This window comes from Pimephales promelas, chromosome 3, assembly GCF_988280905.1.
Source record: "Pimephales promelas chromosome 3, fPimPro1.hap1.1, whole genome shotgun sequence".
Taxonomy (NCBI): domain Eukaryota; kingdom Metazoa; phylum Chordata; class Actinopteri; order Cypriniformes; family Leuciscidae; genus Pimephales; species Pimephales promelas.
Window position 1 is genome coordinate 45,764,137 of NC_142771.1, and position 17,500 is coordinate 45,781,636.

General features: G+C 43.5%; 1 protein-coding gene and 38 non-coding genes across 39 annotated transcripts; 38 read left to right on the forward strand and 1 right to left on the reverse strand.

Annotated features, from left to right (window-relative positions):
- Nucleotides 1-47: 47 nt before the first annotated feature.
- Nucleotides 48-166, forward strand: LOC148987241 (5S ribosomal RNA). The gene has a single exon (XR_016167300.1). It is a non-coding gene; the product is annotated as a 5S ribosomal RNA (ribosomal RNA).
- Nucleotides 167-229: 63 nt separating this feature from the next.
- On the forward strand, nucleotides 230-348 carry LOC148987242 (5S ribosomal RNA). Its single transcript, XR_016167301.1, has one exon. It is a non-coding gene; the product is annotated as a 5S ribosomal RNA (ribosomal RNA).
- Nucleotides 349-411: 63 nt separating this feature from the next.
- On the forward strand, nucleotides 412-530 carry LOC148987243 (5S ribosomal RNA). The gene has a single exon (XR_016167303.1). It is a non-coding gene; the product is annotated as a 5S ribosomal RNA (ribosomal RNA).
- Nucleotides 531-701: 171 nt separating this feature from the next.
- LOC148987244 (5S ribosomal RNA) lies at nucleotides 702-820 on the forward strand. The gene has a single exon (XR_016167304.1). It is a non-coding gene; the product is annotated as a 5S ribosomal RNA (ribosomal RNA).
- A 63-nt stretch (nucleotides 821-883) lies between these two features.
- On the forward strand, nucleotides 884-1,002 carry LOC148987245 (5S ribosomal RNA). Its single transcript, XR_016167305.1, has one exon. It is a non-coding gene; the product is annotated as a 5S ribosomal RNA (ribosomal RNA).
- A 63-nt stretch (nucleotides 1,003-1,065) lies between these two features.
- Nucleotides 1,066-1,184, forward strand: LOC148987246 (5S ribosomal RNA). Its single transcript, XR_016162836.1, has one exon. It is a non-coding gene; the product is annotated as a 5S ribosomal RNA (ribosomal RNA).
- Nucleotides 1,185-1,247: 63 nt separating this feature from the next.
- On the forward strand, nucleotides 1,248-1,366 carry LOC148987247 (5S ribosomal RNA). Its single transcript, XR_016163401.1, has one exon. It is a non-coding gene; the product is annotated as a 5S ribosomal RNA (ribosomal RNA).
- Nucleotides 1,367-1,429: 63 nt separating this feature from the next.
- On the forward strand, nucleotides 1,430-1,548 carry LOC148987248 (5S ribosomal RNA). The gene has a single exon (XR_016167306.1). It is a non-coding gene; the product is annotated as a 5S ribosomal RNA (ribosomal RNA).
- Nucleotides 1,549-1,611: 63 nt separating this feature from the next.
- On the forward strand, nucleotides 1,612-1,730 carry LOC148987249 (5S ribosomal RNA). The gene has a single exon (XR_016167307.1). It is a non-coding gene; the product is annotated as a 5S ribosomal RNA (ribosomal RNA).
- Nucleotides 1,731-1,793: 63 nt separating this feature from the next.
- LOC148987250 (5S ribosomal RNA) lies at nucleotides 1,794-1,912 on the forward strand. The gene has a single exon (XR_016167308.1). It is a non-coding gene; the product is annotated as a 5S ribosomal RNA (ribosomal RNA).
- A 63-nt stretch (nucleotides 1,913-1,975) lies between these two features.
- LOC148987251 (5S ribosomal RNA) lies at nucleotides 1,976-2,094 on the forward strand. The gene has a single exon (XR_016167309.1). It is a non-coding gene; the product is annotated as a 5S ribosomal RNA (ribosomal RNA).
- Nucleotides 2,095-2,157: 63 nt separating this feature from the next.
- Nucleotides 2,158-2,276, forward strand: LOC148987252 (5S ribosomal RNA). Its single transcript, XR_016167310.1, has one exon. It is a non-coding gene; the product is annotated as a 5S ribosomal RNA (ribosomal RNA).
- A 63-nt stretch (nucleotides 2,277-2,339) lies between these two features.
- Nucleotides 2,340-2,458, forward strand: LOC148987253 (5S ribosomal RNA). The gene has a single exon (XR_016167311.1). It is a non-coding gene; the product is annotated as a 5S ribosomal RNA (ribosomal RNA).
- Nucleotides 2,459-2,521: 63 nt separating this feature from the next.
- On the forward strand, nucleotides 2,522-2,640 carry LOC148987254 (5S ribosomal RNA). The gene has a single exon (XR_016167312.1). It is a non-coding gene; the product is annotated as a 5S ribosomal RNA (ribosomal RNA).
- Nucleotides 2,641-2,703: 63 nt separating this feature from the next.
- Nucleotides 2,704-2,822, forward strand: LOC148987255 (5S ribosomal RNA). The gene has a single exon (XR_016167314.1). It is a non-coding gene; the product is annotated as a 5S ribosomal RNA (ribosomal RNA).
- A 63-nt stretch (nucleotides 2,823-2,885) lies between these two features.
- LOC148987256 (5S ribosomal RNA) lies at nucleotides 2,886-3,004 on the forward strand. Its single transcript, XR_016167315.1, has one exon. It is a non-coding gene; the product is annotated as a 5S ribosomal RNA (ribosomal RNA).
- A 63-nt stretch (nucleotides 3,005-3,067) lies between these two features.
- Nucleotides 3,068-3,186, forward strand: LOC148987257 (5S ribosomal RNA). Its single transcript, XR_016167316.1, has one exon. It is a non-coding gene; the product is annotated as a 5S ribosomal RNA (ribosomal RNA).
- Nucleotides 3,187-3,249: 63 nt separating this feature from the next.
- LOC148987258 (5S ribosomal RNA) lies at nucleotides 3,250-3,368 on the forward strand. The gene has a single exon (XR_016167317.1). It is a non-coding gene; the product is annotated as a 5S ribosomal RNA (ribosomal RNA).
- Nucleotides 3,369-3,431: 63 nt separating this feature from the next.
- LOC148987259 (5S ribosomal RNA) lies at nucleotides 3,432-3,550 on the forward strand. Its single transcript, XR_016167318.1, has one exon. It is a non-coding gene; the product is annotated as a 5S ribosomal RNA (ribosomal RNA).
- Nucleotides 3,551-3,613: 63 nt separating this feature from the next.
- On the forward strand, nucleotides 3,614-3,732 carry LOC148987260 (5S ribosomal RNA). The gene has a single exon (XR_016167320.1). It is a non-coding gene; the product is annotated as a 5S ribosomal RNA (ribosomal RNA).
- A 63-nt stretch (nucleotides 3,733-3,795) lies between these two features.
- LOC148987261 (5S ribosomal RNA) lies at nucleotides 3,796-3,914 on the forward strand. Its single transcript, XR_016167321.1, has one exon. It is a non-coding gene; the product is annotated as a 5S ribosomal RNA (ribosomal RNA).
- Nucleotides 3,915-3,977: 63 nt separating this feature from the next.
- LOC148987262 (5S ribosomal RNA) lies at nucleotides 3,978-4,096 on the forward strand. Its single transcript, XR_016167322.1, has one exon. It is a non-coding gene; the product is annotated as a 5S ribosomal RNA (ribosomal RNA).
- A 63-nt stretch (nucleotides 4,097-4,159) lies between these two features.
- LOC148987263 (5S ribosomal RNA) lies at nucleotides 4,160-4,278 on the forward strand. Its single transcript, XR_016167323.1, has one exon. It is a non-coding gene; the product is annotated as a 5S ribosomal RNA (ribosomal RNA).
- Nucleotides 4,279-4,452: 174 nt separating this feature from the next.
- On the forward strand, nucleotides 4,453-4,571 carry LOC148987264 (5S ribosomal RNA). Its single transcript, XR_016162837.1, has one exon. It is a non-coding gene; the product is annotated as a 5S ribosomal RNA (ribosomal RNA).
- Nucleotides 4,572-4,634: 63 nt separating this feature from the next.
- Nucleotides 4,635-4,753, forward strand: LOC148987265 (5S ribosomal RNA). The gene has a single exon (XR_016167324.1). It is a non-coding gene; the product is annotated as a 5S ribosomal RNA (ribosomal RNA).
- Nucleotides 4,754-4,816: 63 nt separating this feature from the next.
- LOC148987266 (5S ribosomal RNA) lies at nucleotides 4,817-4,935 on the forward strand. The gene has a single exon (XR_016167326.1). It is a non-coding gene; the product is annotated as a 5S ribosomal RNA (ribosomal RNA).
- Nucleotides 4,936-4,998: 63 nt separating this feature from the next.
- Nucleotides 4,999-5,117, forward strand: LOC148987267 (5S ribosomal RNA). The gene has a single exon (XR_016167327.1). It is a non-coding gene; the product is annotated as a 5S ribosomal RNA (ribosomal RNA).
- Nucleotides 5,118-5,180: 63 nt separating this feature from the next.
- On the forward strand, nucleotides 5,181-5,299 carry LOC148987268 (5S ribosomal RNA). The gene has a single exon (XR_016162282.1). It is a non-coding gene; the product is annotated as a 5S ribosomal RNA (ribosomal RNA).
- Nucleotides 5,300-5,362: 63 nt separating this feature from the next.
- On the forward strand, nucleotides 5,363-5,481 carry LOC148987269 (5S ribosomal RNA). The gene has a single exon (XR_016163980.1). It is a non-coding gene; the product is annotated as a 5S ribosomal RNA (ribosomal RNA).
- A 63-nt stretch (nucleotides 5,482-5,544) lies between these two features.
- LOC148987270 (5S ribosomal RNA) lies at nucleotides 5,545-5,663 on the forward strand. Its single transcript, XR_016167328.1, has one exon. It is a non-coding gene; the product is annotated as a 5S ribosomal RNA (ribosomal RNA).
- A 63-nt stretch (nucleotides 5,664-5,726) lies between these two features.
- On the forward strand, nucleotides 5,727-5,845 carry LOC148987271 (5S ribosomal RNA). The gene has a single exon (XR_016167329.1). It is a non-coding gene; the product is annotated as a 5S ribosomal RNA (ribosomal RNA).
- Nucleotides 5,846-5,908: 63 nt separating this feature from the next.
- LOC148987272 (5S ribosomal RNA) lies at nucleotides 5,909-6,027 on the forward strand. The gene has a single exon (XR_016167330.1). It is a non-coding gene; the product is annotated as a 5S ribosomal RNA (ribosomal RNA).
- Nucleotides 6,028-6,191: 164 nt separating this feature from the next.
- LOC148987273 (5S ribosomal RNA) lies at nucleotides 6,192-6,310 on the forward strand. Its single transcript, XR_016167331.1, has one exon. It is a non-coding gene; the product is annotated as a 5S ribosomal RNA (ribosomal RNA).
- A 63-nt stretch (nucleotides 6,311-6,373) lies between these two features.
- On the forward strand, nucleotides 6,374-6,492 carry LOC148987274 (5S ribosomal RNA). The gene has a single exon (XR_016167332.1). It is a non-coding gene; the product is annotated as a 5S ribosomal RNA (ribosomal RNA).
- A 63-nt stretch (nucleotides 6,493-6,555) lies between these two features.
- Nucleotides 6,556-6,674, forward strand: LOC148987275 (5S ribosomal RNA). The gene has a single exon (XR_016163790.1). It is a non-coding gene; the product is annotated as a 5S ribosomal RNA (ribosomal RNA).
- A 63-nt stretch (nucleotides 6,675-6,737) lies between these two features.
- Nucleotides 6,738-6,856, forward strand: LOC148987276 (5S ribosomal RNA). The gene has a single exon (XR_016161354.1). It is a non-coding gene; the product is annotated as a 5S ribosomal RNA (ribosomal RNA).
- A 160-nt stretch (nucleotides 6,857-7,016) lies between these two features.
- Nucleotides 7,017-10,041, reverse strand: LOC148987277 (uncharacterized). Its single transcript, XM_089128955.1, has one exon. The coding sequence runs from the start codon at nucleotides 10,039-10,041 to the stop codon at nucleotides 7,927-7,929; it is 2,115 nt and encodes a 704-aa protein (XP_088985081.1). The 3' UTR covers nucleotides 7,017-7,926.
- Nucleotides 10,042-17,153: 7,112 nt separating this feature from the next.
- Nucleotides 17,154-17,272, forward strand: LOC148987278 (5S ribosomal RNA). The gene has a single exon (XR_016167333.1). It is a non-coding gene; the product is annotated as a 5S ribosomal RNA (ribosomal RNA).
- A 63-nt stretch (nucleotides 17,273-17,335) lies between these two features.
- LOC148987279 (5S ribosomal RNA) lies at nucleotides 17,336-17,454 on the forward strand. The gene has a single exon (XR_016167334.1). It is a non-coding gene; the product is annotated as a 5S ribosomal RNA (ribosomal RNA).
- Nucleotides 17,455-17,500: the final 46 nt, after the last annotated feature.

Sequence of the window (17,500 nt, forward strand, 5' to 3'; positions counted from 1 at the left end):
CCTAATGTTCTAACCATTCAAATAGCCCAATTTTGGCAGCAGATTTCGCTTACGGCCATACCACCTTGAGAACGCCCGAACTCGTCTGATCTCGGAAGCTAAGCAGGGTCGGGCCTGGTTAGTACTTGGATGGGAGACCGCCTGGGAATACCAGGTGCTGTAAGCTTTATATAGTTTACTACCCTAATGTTTTAACTATTCAAATAGCCCAATTTTGGCAGCAGATTTCGCTTACGGCCATACCACCTTGAGAACGCCCGAACTCGTCTGATCTCGGAAGCTAAGCAGGGTCGGGCCTGGTTAGTACTTGGATGGGAGACCGCCTGGGAATACCAGGTGCTGTAAGCTTTATATAGTTTACTACCCTAATGTTTGAACTATTCAAATAGCCCAATTTTGGCAGCAGATTTCGCTTACGGCCATACCACCTTGAGAACGCCCGAACTCGTCTGATCTCGGAAGCTAAGCAGGGTCGGGCCTGGTTAGTACTTGGATGGGAGACCGCCTGGGAATACCAGGTGCTGTAAGCTTTATTGTTTAAAAAAAAAAAAAAAAAAAAAGAGTCAATGAAATGTTTCAAAAATCCTAAATTGTCTTTTTTCCCCTCAAAATTCCTGAAATAGTCTCTCAGTTTCTTCAGAAAGCCTGAAAGAGTCTCTTTTTTTTCTTCTTCAAATAGCCCAATTTTGGCTGCAGATTTCGCTTACGGCCATACCACCTTGAGAACGCCCGAACTCGTCTGATCTCGGAAGCTAAGCAGGGTCGGGCCTGGTTAGTACTTGGATGGGAGACCGCCTGGGAATACCAGGTGCTGTAAGCTTTATGTAGTTTACTACCCTAATGTTCTAACCATTCAAATAGCCCAATTTTGGCAGCAGATTTCGCTTACGGCCATACCACCTTGAGAACGCCCGAACTCGTCTGATCTCGGAAGCTAAGCAGGGTCGGGCCTGGTTAGTACTTGGATGGGAGACCGCCTGGGAATACCAGGTGCTGTAAGCTTTATGTAGTTTACTACCCTAATGTTCTAACCATTCAAATAGCCCAATTTTGGCAGGAGATTTCGCTTACGACCATACCACCTTGAGAACGCCCGAACTCGTCTGATCTCGGAAGCTAAGCAGGGTCGGGCCTGGTTAGTACTTGGATGGGAGACCGCCTGGGAATACCAGGTGCTGTAAGCTTTATGTAGTTTACTACCCTAATGTTCTAACCATTCAAATAGCCCAATTTTGGCAGGAGATTTCGTTTACGACCATACCACCTTGAGAACGCCCGAACTCGTCTGATCTCGGAAGCTAAGCAGGGTCGGGCCTGGTTAGTACTTGGATGGGAGACCGCCTGGGAATACCAGGTGCTGTAAGCTTTATGTAGTTTACTACCCTAATGTTCTAACCATTCAAATAGCCCAATTTTGGCAGCAGATTTCGCTTACGGCCATACCACCTTGAGAACGCCCGAACTCGTCTGATCTCGGAAGCTAAGCAGGGTCGGGCCTGGTTAGTACTTGGATGGGAGACCGCCTGGGAATACCAGGTGCTGTAAGCTTTATATAGTTTACTACCCTAATGTTCTAACCATTCAAATAGCCCAATTTTGGCAGCAGATTTCGCTTACGGCCATACCACCTTGAGAACGCCCGAACTCGTCTGATCTCGGAAGCTAAGCAGGGTCGGGCCTGGTTAGTACTTGGATGGGAGACCGCCTGGGAATACCAGGTGCTGTAAGCTTTATATAGTTTACTACCCTAATGTTCTAACCATTCAAATAGCCCAATTTTGGCAGCAGATTTCGCTTACGGCCATACCACCTTGAGAACGCCCGAACTCGTCTGATCTCGGAAGCTAAGCAGGGTCGGGCCTGGTTAGTACTTGGATGGGAGACCGCCTGGGAATACCAGGTGCTGTAAGCTTTATGTAGTTTACTACCCTAATGTTCTAACCATTCAAATAGCCCAATTTTGGCAGCAGATTTCGCTTACGGCCATACCACCTTGAGAACGCCCGAACTCGTCTGATCTCGGAAGCTAAGCAGGGTCGGGCCTGGTTAGTACTTGGATGGGAGACCGCCTGGGAATACCAGGTGCTGTAAGCTTTATATAGTTTACTACCCTAATGTTTTAACTATTCAAATAGCCCAATTTTGGCAGCAGATTTCGCTTACGGCCATACCACCTTGAGAACGCCCGAACTCGTCTGATCTCGGAAGCTAAGCAGGGTCGGGCCTGGTTAGTACTTGGATGGGAGACCGCCTGGGAATACCAGGTGCTGTAAGCTTTATATAGTTTACTACCCTAATGTTCTAACCATTCAAATAGCCCAATTTTGGCAGCAGATTTCGCTTACGGCCATACCACCTTGAGAACGCCCGAACTCGTCTGATCTCGGAAGCTAAGCAGGGTCGGGCCTGGTTAGTACTTGGATGGGAGACCGCCTGGGAATACCAGGTGCTGTAAGCTTTATATAGTTTACTACCCTAATGTTCTAACCATTCAAATAGCCCAATTTTGGCAGCAGATTTCGCTTACGGCCATACCACCTTGAGAACGCCCGAACTCGTCTGATCTCGGAAGCTAAGCAGGGTCGGGCCTGGTTAGTACTTGGATGGGAGACCGCCTGGGAATACCAGGTGCTGTAAGCTTTATATAGTTTACTACCCTAATGTTTTAACTATTCAAATAGCCCAATTTTGGCAGCAGATTTCGCTTACGGCCATACCACCTTGAGAACGCCCGAACTCGTCTGATCTCGGAAGCTAAGCAGGGTCGGGCCTGGTTAGTACTTGGATGGGAGACCGCCTGGGAATACCAGGTGCTGTAAGCTTTATATAGTTTACTACCCTAATGTTCTAACCATTCAAATAGCCCAATTTTGGCAGCAGATTTCGCTTACGGCCATACCACCTTGAGAACGCCCGAACTCGTCTGATCTCGGAAGCTAAGCAGGGTCGGGCCTGGTTAGTACTTGGATGGGAGACCGCCTGGGAATACCAGGTGCTGTAAGCTTTATATAGTTTACTACCCTAATGTTTTAACTATTCAAATAGCCCAATTTTGGCAGCAGATTTCGCTTACGGCCATACCACCTTGAGAACGCCCGAACTCGTCTGATCTCGGAAGCTAAGCAGGGTCGGGCCTGGTTAGTACTTGGATGGGAGACCGCCTGGGAATACCAGGTGCTGTAAGCTTTATATAGTTTACTACCCTAATGTTTTAACTATTCAAATAGCCCAATTTTGGCAGCAGATTTCGCTTACGGCCATACCACCTTGAGAACGCCCGAACTCGTCTGATCTCGGAAGCTAAGCAGGGTCGGGCCTGGTTAGTACTTGGATGGGAGACCGCCTGGGAATACCAGGTGCTGTAAGCTTTATATAGTTTACTACCCTAATGTTCTAACCATTCAAATAGCCCAATTTTGGCAGCAGATTTCGCTTACGGCCATACCACCTTGAGAACGCCCGAACTCGTCTGATCTCGGAAGCTAAGCAGGGTCGGGCCTGGTTAGTACTTGGATGGGAGACCGCCTGGGAATACCAGGTGCTGTAAGCTTTATATAGTTTACTACCCTAATGTTCTAACCATTCAAATAGCCCAATTTTGGCAGCAGATTTCGCTTACGGCCATACCACCTTGAGAACGCCCGAACTCGTCTGATCTCGGAAGCTAAGCAGGGTCGGGCCTGGTTAGTACTTGGATGGGAGACCGCCTGGGAATACCAGGTGCTGTAAGCTTTATATAGTTTACTACCCTAATGTTTTAACTATTCAAATAGCCCAATTTTGGCAGCAGATTTCGCTTACGGCCATACCACCTTGAGAACGCCCGAACTCGTCTGATCTCGGAAGCTAAGCAGGGTCGGGCCTGGTTAGTACTTGGATGGGAGACCGCCTGGGAATACCAGGTGCTGTAAGCTTTATATAGTTTACTACCCTAATGTTCTAACCATTCAAATAGCCCAATTTTGGCAGCAGATTTCGCTTACGGCCATACCACCTTGAGAACGCCCGAACTCGTCTGATCTCGGAAGCTAAGCAGGGTCGGGCCTGGTTAGTACTTGGATGGGAGACCGCCTGGGAATACCAGGTGCTGTAAGCTTTATATAGTTTACTACCCTAATGTTTTAACTATTCAAATAGCCCAATTTTGGCAGCAGATTTCGCTTACGGCCATACCACCTTGAGAACGCCCGAACTCGTCTGATCTCGGAAGCTAAGCAGGGTCGGGCCTGGTTAGTACTTGGATGGGAGACCGCCTGGGAATACCAGGTGCTGTAAGCTTTATTGTTTAAAAAAAAAAAAAAAAAAAAAAAGAGTCAATGAAATGTTTCAAAAATCCTAAATTGTCTTTTTTCCCCTCAAAATTCCTGAAATAGTCTCTCAGTTTCTTCAGAAAGCCTGAAAGAGTCTCTTTTTTTTTCTTCTTCAAATAGCCCAATTTTGGCAGGAGATTTCGCTTACGACCATACCACCTTGAGAACGCCCGAACTCGTCTGATCTCGGAAGCTAAGCAGGGTCGGGCCTGGTTAGTACTTGGATGGGAGACCGCCTGGGAATACCAGGTGCTGTAAGCTTTATGTAGTTTACTACCCTAATGTTCTAACCATTCAAATAGCCCAATTTTGGCAACAGATTTCGCTTACGGCCATACCACCTTGAGAACGCCCGAACTCGTCTGATCTCGGAAGCTAAGCAGGGTCGGGCCTGGTTAGTACTTGGATGGGAGACCGCCTGGGAATACCAGGTGCTGTAAGCTTTATATAGTTTACTACCCTAATGTTCTAACCATTCAAATAGCCCAATTTTGGCAGCAGATTTCGCTTACGGCCATACCACCTTGAGAACGCCCGAACTCGTCTGATCTCGGAAGCTAAGCAGGGTCGGGCCTGGTTAGTACTTGGATGGGAGACCGCCTGGGAATACCAGGTGCTGTAAGCTTTATATAGTTTACTACCCTAATGTTTTAACTATTCAAATAGCCCAATTTTGGCAGCAGATTTCGCTTACGGCCATACCACCTTGAGAACGCCCGAACTCGTCTGATCTCGGAAGCTAAGCAGGGTCGGGCCTGGTTAGTACTTGGATGGGAGACCGCCTGGGAATACCAGGTGCTGTAAGCTTTATATAGTTTACTACCCTAATGTTCTAACCATTCAAATAGCCCAATTTTGGCAGCAGATTTCGCTTACGGCCATACCACCTTGAGAACGCCCGAACTCGTCTGATCTCGGAAGCTAAGCAGGGTCGGGCCTGGTTAGTACTTGGATGGGAGACCGCCTGGGAATAGCAGGTGCTGTAAGCTTTATATAGTTTACTACCCTAATGTTTCAACTATTCAAATAGCCCAATTTTGGCAGCAGATTTCGCTTACGGCCATACCACCTTGAGAACGCCCGAACTCGTCTGATCTCGGAAGCTAGGCAGGGTCGGGCCTGGTTAGTACTTGGATGGGAGACCGCCTGGGAATAGCAGGTGCTGTAAGCTTTATATAGTTTACTACCCTAATGTTTTAACTATTCAAATAGCCCAATTTTGGCAGCAGATTTCGCTTACGGCCATACCACCTTGAGAACGCCCGAACTCGTCTGATCTCGGAAGCTAAGCAGGGTCGGGCCTGGTTAGTACTTGGATGGGAGACCGCCTGGGAATACCAGGTGCTGTAAGCTTTATATAGTTTACTACCCTAATGTTCTAACCATTCAAATAGCCCAATTTTGGCAGCAGATTTCGCTTACGGCCATACCACCTTGAGAACGCCCGAACTCGTCTGATCTCGGAAGCTAAGCAGGGTCGGGCCTGGTTAGTACTTGGATGGGAGACCGCCTGGGAATACCAGGTGCTGTAAGCTTTATATAGTTTACTACCCTAATGTTTTAACTATTCAAATAGCCCAATTTTGGCAGCAGATTTCGCTTACGGCCATACCACCTTGAGAACGCCCGAACTCGTCTGATCTCGGAAGCTAAGCAGGGTCGGGCCTGGTTAGTACTTGGATGGGAGACCGCCTGGGAATACCAGGTGCTGTAAGCTTTATTGTTTAAAAAAAAAAAAAAGAGTCAATGAAATGTTTCAAAAATCCTAAATTGTCTTTTTTCCCCTCAAAATTCCTGAAATAGTCTCTCAGTTTCTTCAGAAAGCCTGAAAGAGTCTCTTTTTTTTCTTCTTCAAATAGCCCAATTTTGGCTGCAGATTTCGCTTACGGCCATACCACCTTGAGAACGCCCGAACTCGTCTGATCTCGGAAGCTAAGCAGGGTCGGGCCTGGTTAGTACTTGGATGGGAGACCGCCTGGGAATACCAGGTGCTGTAAGCTTTATGTAGTTTACTACCCTAATGTTCTAACCATTCAAATAGCCCAATTTTGGCAGCAGATTTCGCTTACGGCCATACCACCTTGAGAACGCCCGAACTCGTCTGATCTCGGAAGCTAAGCAGGGTCGGGCCTGGTTAGTACTTGGATGGGAGACCGCCTGGGAATACCAGGTGCTGTAAGCTTTATGTAGTTTACTACCCTAATGTTCTAACCATTCAAATAGCCCAATTTTGGCAGGAGATTTCGCTTACGACCATACCACCTTGAGAACGCCCGAACTCGTCTGATCTCGGAAGCTAAGTAGGGTCGGGCCTGGTTAGTACTTGGATGGGAGACCGCCTGGGAATACCAGGTGCTGTAAGCTTTATGTAGTTTACTACCCTAATGTTCTAACCATTCAAATAGCCCAATTTTGGCAGCAGATTTCGCTTACGGCCATACCACCTTGAGAACGCCCGAACTCGTCTGATCTCGGAAGCTAAGCAGGGTCGGGCCTGGTTAGTACTTGGATGGGAGACCGCCTGTGAATACCAGGTGCTGTAAGCTTTATATAGTTTACTACCCTAATGTTCTAACCATTCAAATAGCCCAATTTTGGCAGCAGATTTCGCTTACGGCCATACCACCTTGAGAACGCCCGAACTCGTCTGGTCTCGGAAGCTAAGCAGGGTCGGGCCTGGTTAGTACTTGGATGGGAGACTGTAGATTTAAAATCTTCGGTTCCCCTTGTTATTTAATTTAATGAAAAGACACCAGTCATTCTGCCAATATATGTTATTTATTTTACCAATTTATATAAGACATAAGGGAGAGAGAGTATAATGGACCAGCTTCTCTGTATTTTCTCCCCTCTCTGCTTAAACAAAGAGCTACACAGTACATATAGCTGTTAGAAACATCTGCTCTCCATCAATCAGTGAAATGTATATTCTACTCCACGGAAAGAAACATAATACACTCAACTTCCCCCCAAGTCCCCCAAACTCTAAAAGTCGTCCACATACAGTAAATGTAGATTATAAATGATTATGAATATATATGAAAAGTATAAAAATGTATATGAAAAGTGTAAATCACATGCATAATACTAATGATTATAATTATTAATAAAAACAATAAAAAAAAACTAAAAACAACATTAAATGATGAGATTGTGAATCTTCAGTCCCTCCTCTGGAACTACGGCCGTCAGTTCCACACCATCATCTCCAGGTGGCCAACCTATTGAAGTGATAGTGCTGAGGAGAAATAGTAGACCAAGACATAGACATAGAAGACAAAAGAATTGAAACAGAAAAGAAAAGAAATAACAAACAAAAACCCAACCCATGTCATGTCCCCGCATACTATGTGTTATTTAACATCTATGTGTAAGCATTTAAAATGAACCCCAATCATCTAAGAAAAGAAAAATTAAAAAAGTCTTCTGCCCGTGCCTGGACTCATTAATTAATTAACTCGTTAACTAATTAACTCCTCCAGTTCCGAGCCAAAATAAGAAATTAAAATAAACGTTGATGTTAAAAGGGTCCTATCCCTTGGGGTTGTAAATCAGTAAGCGGGTGTTCATTGTTTGTGAGGTTGTGTTTTGTAAGTAGTGTAGTGTATGAAATCTCCTATCTCACTCCGAATTTTCCATTCTCGGTTTTATCCATTTTGTCAGTAATAACCAATCTAAAAGGTTTGGTACTTCTCTTTCTTATCACATATATGATAAGTTTTATTACTAACAGAAACACAAAAACTCCTACCATAGTCAAAACTATCCATTCCAACCATGTTAAATTCCCTGGAATTCGAGCTAATTTCCTCTCGGACATCAATTTAGCTACTCCATTTGCTACGATAACATGACCCATTGCTTGAATTCCCTCCTCTTGAGCTGCCTTAACGCTTGCTTTAACTCTCTTGACCATTTCAAAGAGTTCATAATTCCTCTCTTCCACCAAATCATTATTCCACCACTGTGGATCTAACTGCAACAATTGTACATGTGGAACATGAATTCCACCCAATTGAAGAGGATAGAGAATCTCAACGCAAAATGGATCAGAAGGAATTGGACATAGCTTTCCTCCGTATATCATATTTTCATTTATTCCGTCATGTAATATACACCACTGTGCTTCTGACACCTGCCATGCACCTGTGGCTTGATCTAAAGGAACTACTTCCCAAACTGCAGATCCATTAAGAGACAGACTAAACATTGTAGAACATGAGCAAATTACCCACTCATGTTCCTCAATACAACAGTCTGTAGTAGAAATCATTGGTGTTTCACCTTCAGCCCAATATCCATTCCTTCCCAATCTAATTACTGAATTTCCTTGTCTAACCCCCATTGATTGGAATCGTCTAACTGTCATAATATTGCGTTTCCCATATTGAGGCCAGACCATAATCAAAGGTAATGTTCCAGAACCTGACAACAAATCTTCATTGATTGCAATTTTAACTAATGGAGCATGTTTAGCAGAAGTCAAATTAAGTTGTTTTCCAAAAACCAATAACAAAGATTCCGCTATTCGCTCAGGAACTTGACCCATTCGAATAACCTGAATATCCTCTACCATTTGATCCTTCAAATTCTGAGCCAAAAATAAACACACTGCACGATGTGTCTCAAAATTAGACGATTTCACTAATGCATCTGCCAATTCCCTCGCTGCGTCATTAAGATGCTGACCCGCTGCTATAATATGTAGAGAACCTTGAAGAGTCTCAGTAAGTCCTTTACCGGTCATTGTTCCCACCCACTGAGAGTACTCACTTAATTGGTTCATCTGAGCAGTATTACTAATTGAATTGACAGAGCCAAATACCCCCGCTATGTCTCCCCATATACTTCGAGATTTACGATTTCGACTTCCAAGAGGATCCTTAGAGGTATAATATTTAATTTCTTTTTCCAACCAGCTCCTAATTTTTGTGAAATTTCCACAATAGGACTGATCATAAACAGTAAGAAGAGACATCAAGTTATAATTAATGCGTTGTCGCACCATATGAGCTTCGTTTATCAAGGTTTTGGTTTCCTTTGCTAGCAATATACCATGAGCTGGTGCAATAGTTGTACTTGGGCATGTTTTAGCTTTGTTTGTCTTTCCCGCAGAAAGATAAAAACACCGTCCAATTTCCCCAGTTTCTAATTCAGTCTCACAATATTCATTCGCATCTTCCGAATGCCAAACTCGTATGTAATTTCCCTTGAATCTAGTTGTCCTGGAGGTAGCATCCCATAGAAACCCCTCGCATGGTAACACTATGGGATAGATACAGCCTAGGGCTAATGAATCCCATATTGTAAGCATGTGGGTACGATTCAAAATGAAATTAATTTCCACATCAGTAGATGTTATGAGGTTTAACCCCACAATTTCACATTGTTCTTTTGAACAAATTTCTCGTCTTTGAGCACTACCGGTATACCCCCCATCTTTCACCGGCCAAATTACTCTGCTTTTGTAACATTGGTGGTGAAAGTTACATCCACCGTAGATGCCCACTCGATATTTAGCAAGGTCTTTATCATTACGTGGCACCCAATCCCATAATCCCCATCTGGAAATAAAGGGTAGGGTAAAACGTTGGCCAGATTTCAGGGTTGCATTCCGAGTAATTTCTTGAACTCGAGGAGTCCATAAAGCTTGGCTTCCTTGGTAAATGCCAAGTAAAATTAAAAACAAGCATACCATTGTCGTTGTGTATCGAGAATAACTTGCGACCATCTCTAATCAATGTCAATGGAATTGATTCCTGAAATGGAAGCAGAAAAATAATTAATCATCACTCCTTTTTCCCAAAGTTAATGAGTGAACAGTGCTCAATCTCAAGTCCTAAGCCTTCATCATTTTGTTCATTCACTAAGCAAGGTTTAACTTGTGACCAATGATACCATCTATCTGTTCCTACACCCTTCCCTTTTAGGCAGACACTTGTATCTGTTGTTAAGAGTATCTCATATGGCCCCTCCCACCTAGGTTCTAAACCTTTCCTGGGAATACGTTTGACCATAACAAAACTGCCTAACTCAGGAATGTGTGGAATATCAGTAGTGGTATGTTTTTCATCCCATTGCTGTTGAGCTTCTCGCACTTTCTTATTATTGTCTTTGATTGCTTTGTCCAGCATTGCAAGATAGCATCGCAGCTTCTCTTGGAACAAAGTAGAGTCTCCTCCTGTTCCCGCAGGCGGCGGAGCATCAGGAGGCAGAACCATTGCTCTTCCAGTCATCAGTTCAAAAGGAGTCAGTCCCGTCACTCTGTTCGGGGTTGCTCTCAGATTCCACAAAATTGCGGGTAACAACTTATGCCATCCTTGGCCAGTTTGCAGAATGGCCTTGGTAAGAGCGGTTTTCAACGATCTGTTCATGCGTTCCACTAGGCCTGAACTTTGAGGTCTGTACGGGACGTGAAACTTCTGTTTAATCCCCATCAATTTCATTGCTTCCTTCATCAGTTTTCCAGTGAAGTGAGTTCCATTGTCAGAATCGAGTTCATATGGAAGACCCCAGCGAGGAAAAACTTGTTCAACCATCACTCGTGCGGCTGCTTCAGCAGTGCAGGTTTTTGTTGGGAATGCTTCCACCCATCTAGTAAATCTGTCCATGATTACTAGAATGTATTGGTACCCTCCACTGGGTGACAAAGGTCCTGTGAAATCGATTTGGAGATGTGTCCATGGACCTGTTGGTCTGGGTGCATGTGACATCCGCACCTTTACAGATTTTCCAACATTTGCTTTCAGACAGATCAAGCATCTTCTACAGTAATCATCAATGTCTCTCATCATTCGTGGCCACCACCACGTCTCGCTGATTTGAGCTTTCATTGCTTTTGCTCCAGCATGTACTTTTCCATGATACAGCTGCATTAGTTCCCTTCTTGTTCCGATAGGCATCACCACTTGTCCTGTTGGAATTCTCCAGATACCTTGATCGTCCTCTTTCGCTCCCGCTTTTATCCATTGTTCTTTCTCTTCATCTGTCTCAGTTTGATATGACAGAAGGCGGAGCTCAGGATTATCTTCTGTGTTTTCCTTTACCAAGGTAACAGGAGTAAGAGGAAGTAGTGCTGCTTCTCTGGCCGCTGCATCTGCTGCCGTGTTTCCTTGACTTTCTTTGGACTTGTCAGATTGATGTGATTTTACTTTGATCACGGCTGCTTCTCTGGGTAGGTGACATGCTGCAATCAAACGACGAATTATGGAAGCATGTTGTATTTCGCTCCCATTGCTGGTGATAAGTCCACGTTTTTTCCACAGGGCAAGGTAGTCATGGACCACTCCAAAAGCATAACGACTATCTGTGTAGATGTTGACTCGTTGTCCTTCCGATAATTCGAAAGCTTCTGCAAGTGCTATGAGCTCAGCTACTTGTGCTGAAAAATGCCCAGAAAGAGCTCCTTTCTTCACGACATTTCCATCAGCTTCCACTACAGCCCATCCAGTATGTCGTTTTCCATCAACATAGTAACTGGATCCATCGACCCATAACTCCTTGTCTGGATTTTCAAGAGGTGTTGGACTAACAGGACCAAGACTTTCTTCTTCTACTTGTTTTTCACACTCATGTGGTGTTCCCTCGTGTGGTTCGATCATCATTGTTGCAGGGTTAAGGGATGTGTCTCTGATGATTTCCACTCTCAAATCCTTGTTCAACAAAGTTGCTTCCCATTTTGCTCTCCTTGCATCAGTAATGGTCTTGATGTTTGTGTTGTTCAGCAACGTCACTATACTGTGTGGAGTATGCAATATGATCGTTTGTGCTCCTATCAAATTTTCCACAGCATCCACTGCCCATGTGGCACCATCGAGAGCTTGTATACATCGTGGTTGACCAATCATTGTAACAGGAATCTTTGTGGAAAAGTATCCAACTGGTTTGTATCGATCACCTGGTTTTTGACACAGTACTGCTGAGTACGTCTCATCTCCCACCCTGGTCCACAAATGAAACGGCAATCGTCCATCAGGAAGTCCCAAGGCTGGGGCTGAAGTCAGTTTTTCTTTCATTGAAGTAAATGCTTCCTCAGCTTCCGGTGTCCAGTTTATCTGTTCCATTCCAGGCTTTCCTCCCTTGTACAAGTCAATGAGGGGGCTGGTGATGCTGGCAAAATCAGGAATATACTGACGACAATAGTTGAAAAGTCCCATCACTTTCCTCATTCCTGTAACTGTTAGAGGTTTTGGAAGTTGCCGTAATGCCTCCACACGCTCTGTTGTCAGTCTCCTTCCCTCGACAGATATTTCTTGGCCCAAGTAGATAACCTTGGTTTTGGCCAGCTGTGCTTTGTCGGGGTTGACTTTGAATCCTCCTTTCTTAAGGGCTTGTAGGACAATATTCAGAGCAAATATGTGGCTGTTTTCATCTGGGCTTGCAATTAACAAGTCATCCACGTATTGGAGGCAAACACTTCCTGAACTCTCGATTTCAGCTTTTTGCTCCGTTAAGAACTGATCCAAAGTTCTGTGAAATACCACAGGAGAAATATTGAGTCCTTGTGGGAGTCTGTTCCAGACATACTGTTTTGCACCCACTGTGAAGGCAAGTTTCTCTTGAGATTTTTCGTCAATAGGTATAGACCAGAAAGCAGACAGTACATCTAGTACTGTGAAAATTTTAGCATCTCCTGGAATATCATTCAGAATGGTGGCAGGATTGGCCACAATAGGATGCGGTTTTGGTGTTACACTGTTGAGTCTTGTGTAATCAATGGTTAATCTCCATGAGTTATCCGATTTCTTGACAGGCCAGACAGGACTATTAGTGGTTGATGAAGTTTGTCTGATGATCCCTTCAGCTTCCAAGTCTGCCACTATCTCTTCCACGGCTCGTCTTGCTTCAGGTCGGATAGGGTATTGTTTATGAGGGGCATGTGTCGGCCCTTCAATAACAACAGGGTCAATGTTGGCTTTGCCACAATCAAATTTGTGTTTAGCCCAAACTTCTGGATGTAAACTGCACAGAAGACCCCACACACCGTCTTTGGTCCAGTCTCTGATAATTGGTTTTGCTGCACCAACTGAACTCAAATTACATGTGCGATCTTCGTGTGGTATTATCCCAGCTGTTGTAGCGATTTGACGACTGTCAGTGAAGATGATCATGTTCAACAATGGAAGTATGTCCATGCCAATGAGGCTTCCTTGTGAATTCGGTCCCACCCAGAAAGATGTCCATACGACTTCATCTTCGTGTATTTGTAGTGGAACTTGGATACTTTTATGAAATGTTGTGATACCTCCTCCAACTCCTTCAACTTCCATAGTTTCATCTGTTGTAGGTAGGTTCAGATCTGTTATTGAAATTGAGGCTCCTGTGTCAACCAGGATATCACATGGGTGGCCCCCTATTAATGCATTGATGAAAAGGCGATTGTCTCTTTTCTTACTAATACAGGGGGCCGCTGATTCCTATTGCGGACGCATAATCCCCTCTATGAGTTGACGGACTTGTGCGTCCGTCCATGTCTTCCCTTGAGAGGTTTCATCATGATTTTTCGCAGTGACTTGTTTAAATGATGGACCTTGACCTTCTGCTCCACCACCTTTAGCCCAGCAGTCTTTTCTTGAGTGGCCACGCTTTCCACAATTGCCGCAAACAACAATCTTATTCTTTGTATCCATGTTGTATTGAGCTGTCGCCACTCCTTTTCGATTTGTCTTGTTTCCTTCTTCCTTGTTTGATCTCATCGCCATCTCTAGACGGCCAGCCCATTGCATAATTTGGTCATATGTTTCGCCTGGATTGACTCCAAGTGATAACGCTTGTTGGTATTTAGAGCTAAAGCCATCCACAAGTGTGTCAGTGAATTGTACATCATCTCTGTCAGGTTGTTTCTTTGCACAGAGAGCCCATCTCTCATAAGCATTCCACTTACGCAGAGCATATTCATCTGGAGATTCATCATCCTTTTGCTTAATCAATGTCACTGAAGTGAATGGAATTTTACCGCTCCCCAAGATTTCTTGGATTTCCTTTCGGAATACATCTAATGTTTGCCAAAGACCCAGGGGTCGTCCTTGGCCATCAACCCACAAGTCTACCCATTGGGCTGTTGTTATCGACGCTGGCAGGCGTTCCCATCGGTCCCTTGGGATTTTAGCTTTCACAATGGTGTGAATGTCTTTTAGTGTCATTTGATGTGCTTCAACCAGAGAGTCTAATTCTCGCCAAAACTCTGTGTTTGGATCTTGTCTCTTCAGAGGAGGCAAGGCTGAGAGAATGGCTTGTCGTTCTCCCGGAGTAAATGGTCTTTCTTCGGTCATCATCTCAGGTTGCGACTCTTCCCTTTTAATCACAGGTGAAGAAAATTCAGGACCGATTTTGTCAATTGTAATCACGTCATCATCTCTTGTCTCGTCACCCCAGTCAGATCCATAATTATGAACTGGTGTACATCTCATCATGTCTCTGCTTGGCTGGGCTGATTTAGATCTTGTTATTATTGGAGCTGCTTGTGCAGATGCAATATACATTTTGTCAATTGGACCTCCGTTTGATCTTGAAGCTTGAGGCTGCGTCAGAGGTTTAGATGAACTTGTATATTGTTCAGGCAAAGGTGGATAAATTGGTTTGTAAGGTGGAGGCGTTATTGTTGTCGCGGATTTCACTGGTGCTTGTGAATATTTCCTTTCAGCTTCAGTTATTATATTTGTCCAATCTGGATCAAATAAATCATCACTGGTTGTGTTTTCCTTCTCTGGACATGTGATGGACATGATTTTGTTTAATTTGTGGTATGCTTCAAGCTGAGGCTTCATAACTTCAACAAGCGGTACCGGACCTCCATGTAAGTCACAACAAATTCCACCTTGTTTCACAATCCAATTAGCTGCTAAAATTGGAAATGCTTTTGATTTTATCTTGTCTTTTTGGGACTCGAACCAGCTTAACTGCTCATTCATAGATGCATTAATGTCCAGTCCTTTTTTCAAAAGTTTAGTTAGTTTCTTGTTCTTCTTCTTTTCAAGATACCATTCAGCTATTGTGCTGCTGGTACAGACACTTGCTGCCATCTTCAAGTGTTAAAAGTCTGTGCACTCAGAACAGTCTGTTAACTCAGAACAGTCTGTTAACTCAGAACAGTCTGTTAACTCAGAACAGCTGGGATGTATGTGTGCCTATGTGTGTGTGTGAATTAAACGGTATGTGCGTCTATGTTCAGAAACTGCAGCCTATGTGATGCGTCTGTGTGTGCTCAGAGCTGCAGGCTGTCTGTGTGTGTGTAAGTATGTGTGTGTGCTCAGAGCTGCAGGCTGTCTGTATATGTATGTGTGTGTGCTCAAAGCTGCAGGCTGTGTGTGTGTATAGGTATGTGTGTGTGTGGGGCTCCCTGCTTCTCTCCCTTTCCAACTGGATGTGTGTGTGTGAAGGTACAGGGCAATTCTGAAGGGAGGGGCTGCTTCACTCTCTTTCTCTGTCCCTCACTCACAGAACAAAAGAAAAATTTAAAGAAAAGTTAACTCTAATGCTTTTCAGTATTTTAGTTTTCTTTTTAAAACTCAAAATGTTTCTTTTTTTTCTTTCTTTTCAAATATTTTGGATTTTATCTCAGATTAATTTCTTTGGTATTTATTTTTTCCTTAAAGTTAACTCGGATCAGTCTCCTCAAATATTTGAACAGCTTTACGGTCAGGTTCAGAATGCCCACGATCCTAGCTAGTTACAAGGGCGCCTTTTATACTTGTATAACTCTAGCGTGTTACAATGTTTTAGGGATTACTCTGCCATCATTTTTAAAACAGTCCCGCCACATTTAACCGCTTTGGTCAATCAAGTATCGCCTGTGTTACAACTTTCCTCGTTTCCTTCTGAGAACGAATCTTCGGTGTGTTGGATGTTTTAGGGATTACTCTGCCTTCTTTTAAACAGTCCCGCCACTATCCAACCACGTCGCAGTTATAACCAAGCAAATTTTACTAGCTTAACCGTTTTACAGCTAATTCCAAATTTCTGACTAGATGGTCTTTTTTCTAAAAAAGATCCATCTCTATCCCAGCATTTCAAATATTGTTTGAGGTTTACTTTTCAGAGAACATTAAATAAGCCTAATTCAATTTGATTATTTAATCTGATTAATTTTATAATAATTTTTCCTTATGTCCCATATTCATTGGCAAAACAACTGGTACTTAAAACAACACAGTTCTTTTCAGCATTTCAGTCACTGTCTCTAATCATCAGGCAGACTTAAAACTTTTTAGAAAGGAAAAAAAGTCTTACCTGAAATGATTGAGACGAATGCCTGGGTATGCGATCCTGTTCGTGACGCCAAAAATGTAGATTTAAAATCTTCGGTTCCCCTTGTTATTTAATTTAATGAAAAGACACCAGTCATTCTGCCAATATATGTTATTTATTTTACCAATTTATATAAGACATAAGGGAGAGAGAGTATAATGGACCAGCTTCTCTGTATTTTCTCCCCTCTCTGCTTAAACAAAGAGCTACACAGTACATATAGCTGTTAGAAACATCTGCTCTCCATCAATCAGTGAAATGTATATTCTACTCCACGGAAAGAAACATAATACACTCAACTTCCCCCCAAGTCCCCCAAACTCTAAAAGTCGTCCACATACAGTAAATGTAGATTATAAATGATTATGAATATATATGAAAAGTATAAAAATGTATATGAAAAGTGTAAATCACATGCATAATACTAATGATTATAATTATTAATAAAAACAATAAAAAAAAACTAAAAACAACATTAAATGATGAGATTGTGAATCTTCAGAGACCGCCTGGGAATACCAGGTGCTGTAAGCTTTATATAGTTTACTACCCTAATGTTCTAACCATTCAAATAGCCCAATTTTGGCAGCAGATTTCGCTTACGGCCATACCACCTTGAGAACGCCCGAACTCGTCTGATCTCGGAAGCTAAGCAGGGTCGGGCCTGGTTAGTACTTGGATGGGAGACCGCCTGGGAATACCAGGTGCTGTAAGCTTTATATAGTTTACTACCCTAATGTTCTAACCATTCAAATAGCCCAATTTTGGCAGCAGATTTCGCTTACGGCCATACCACCTTGAGAACGCCCGAACTCGTCTGATCTCGGAAGCTAAGCAGGGTCGGGCCTGGTTAGTACTTGGATGGGAGACCGCCTGGGAATACCAGGTGCTGTAAGCTTTATATAGTTTACTACCCTAATGTTTTAACTATTCAAATAGCCCAA

Excerpts from the sequence above, each read along its gene's own strand:
- LOC148987277 (XM_089128955.1), bottom strand. The coding sequence starts at position 10,041 with ATGGTCGCAAGTTATTCTCGATACACAACGACAATGGTATGCTTGTTT.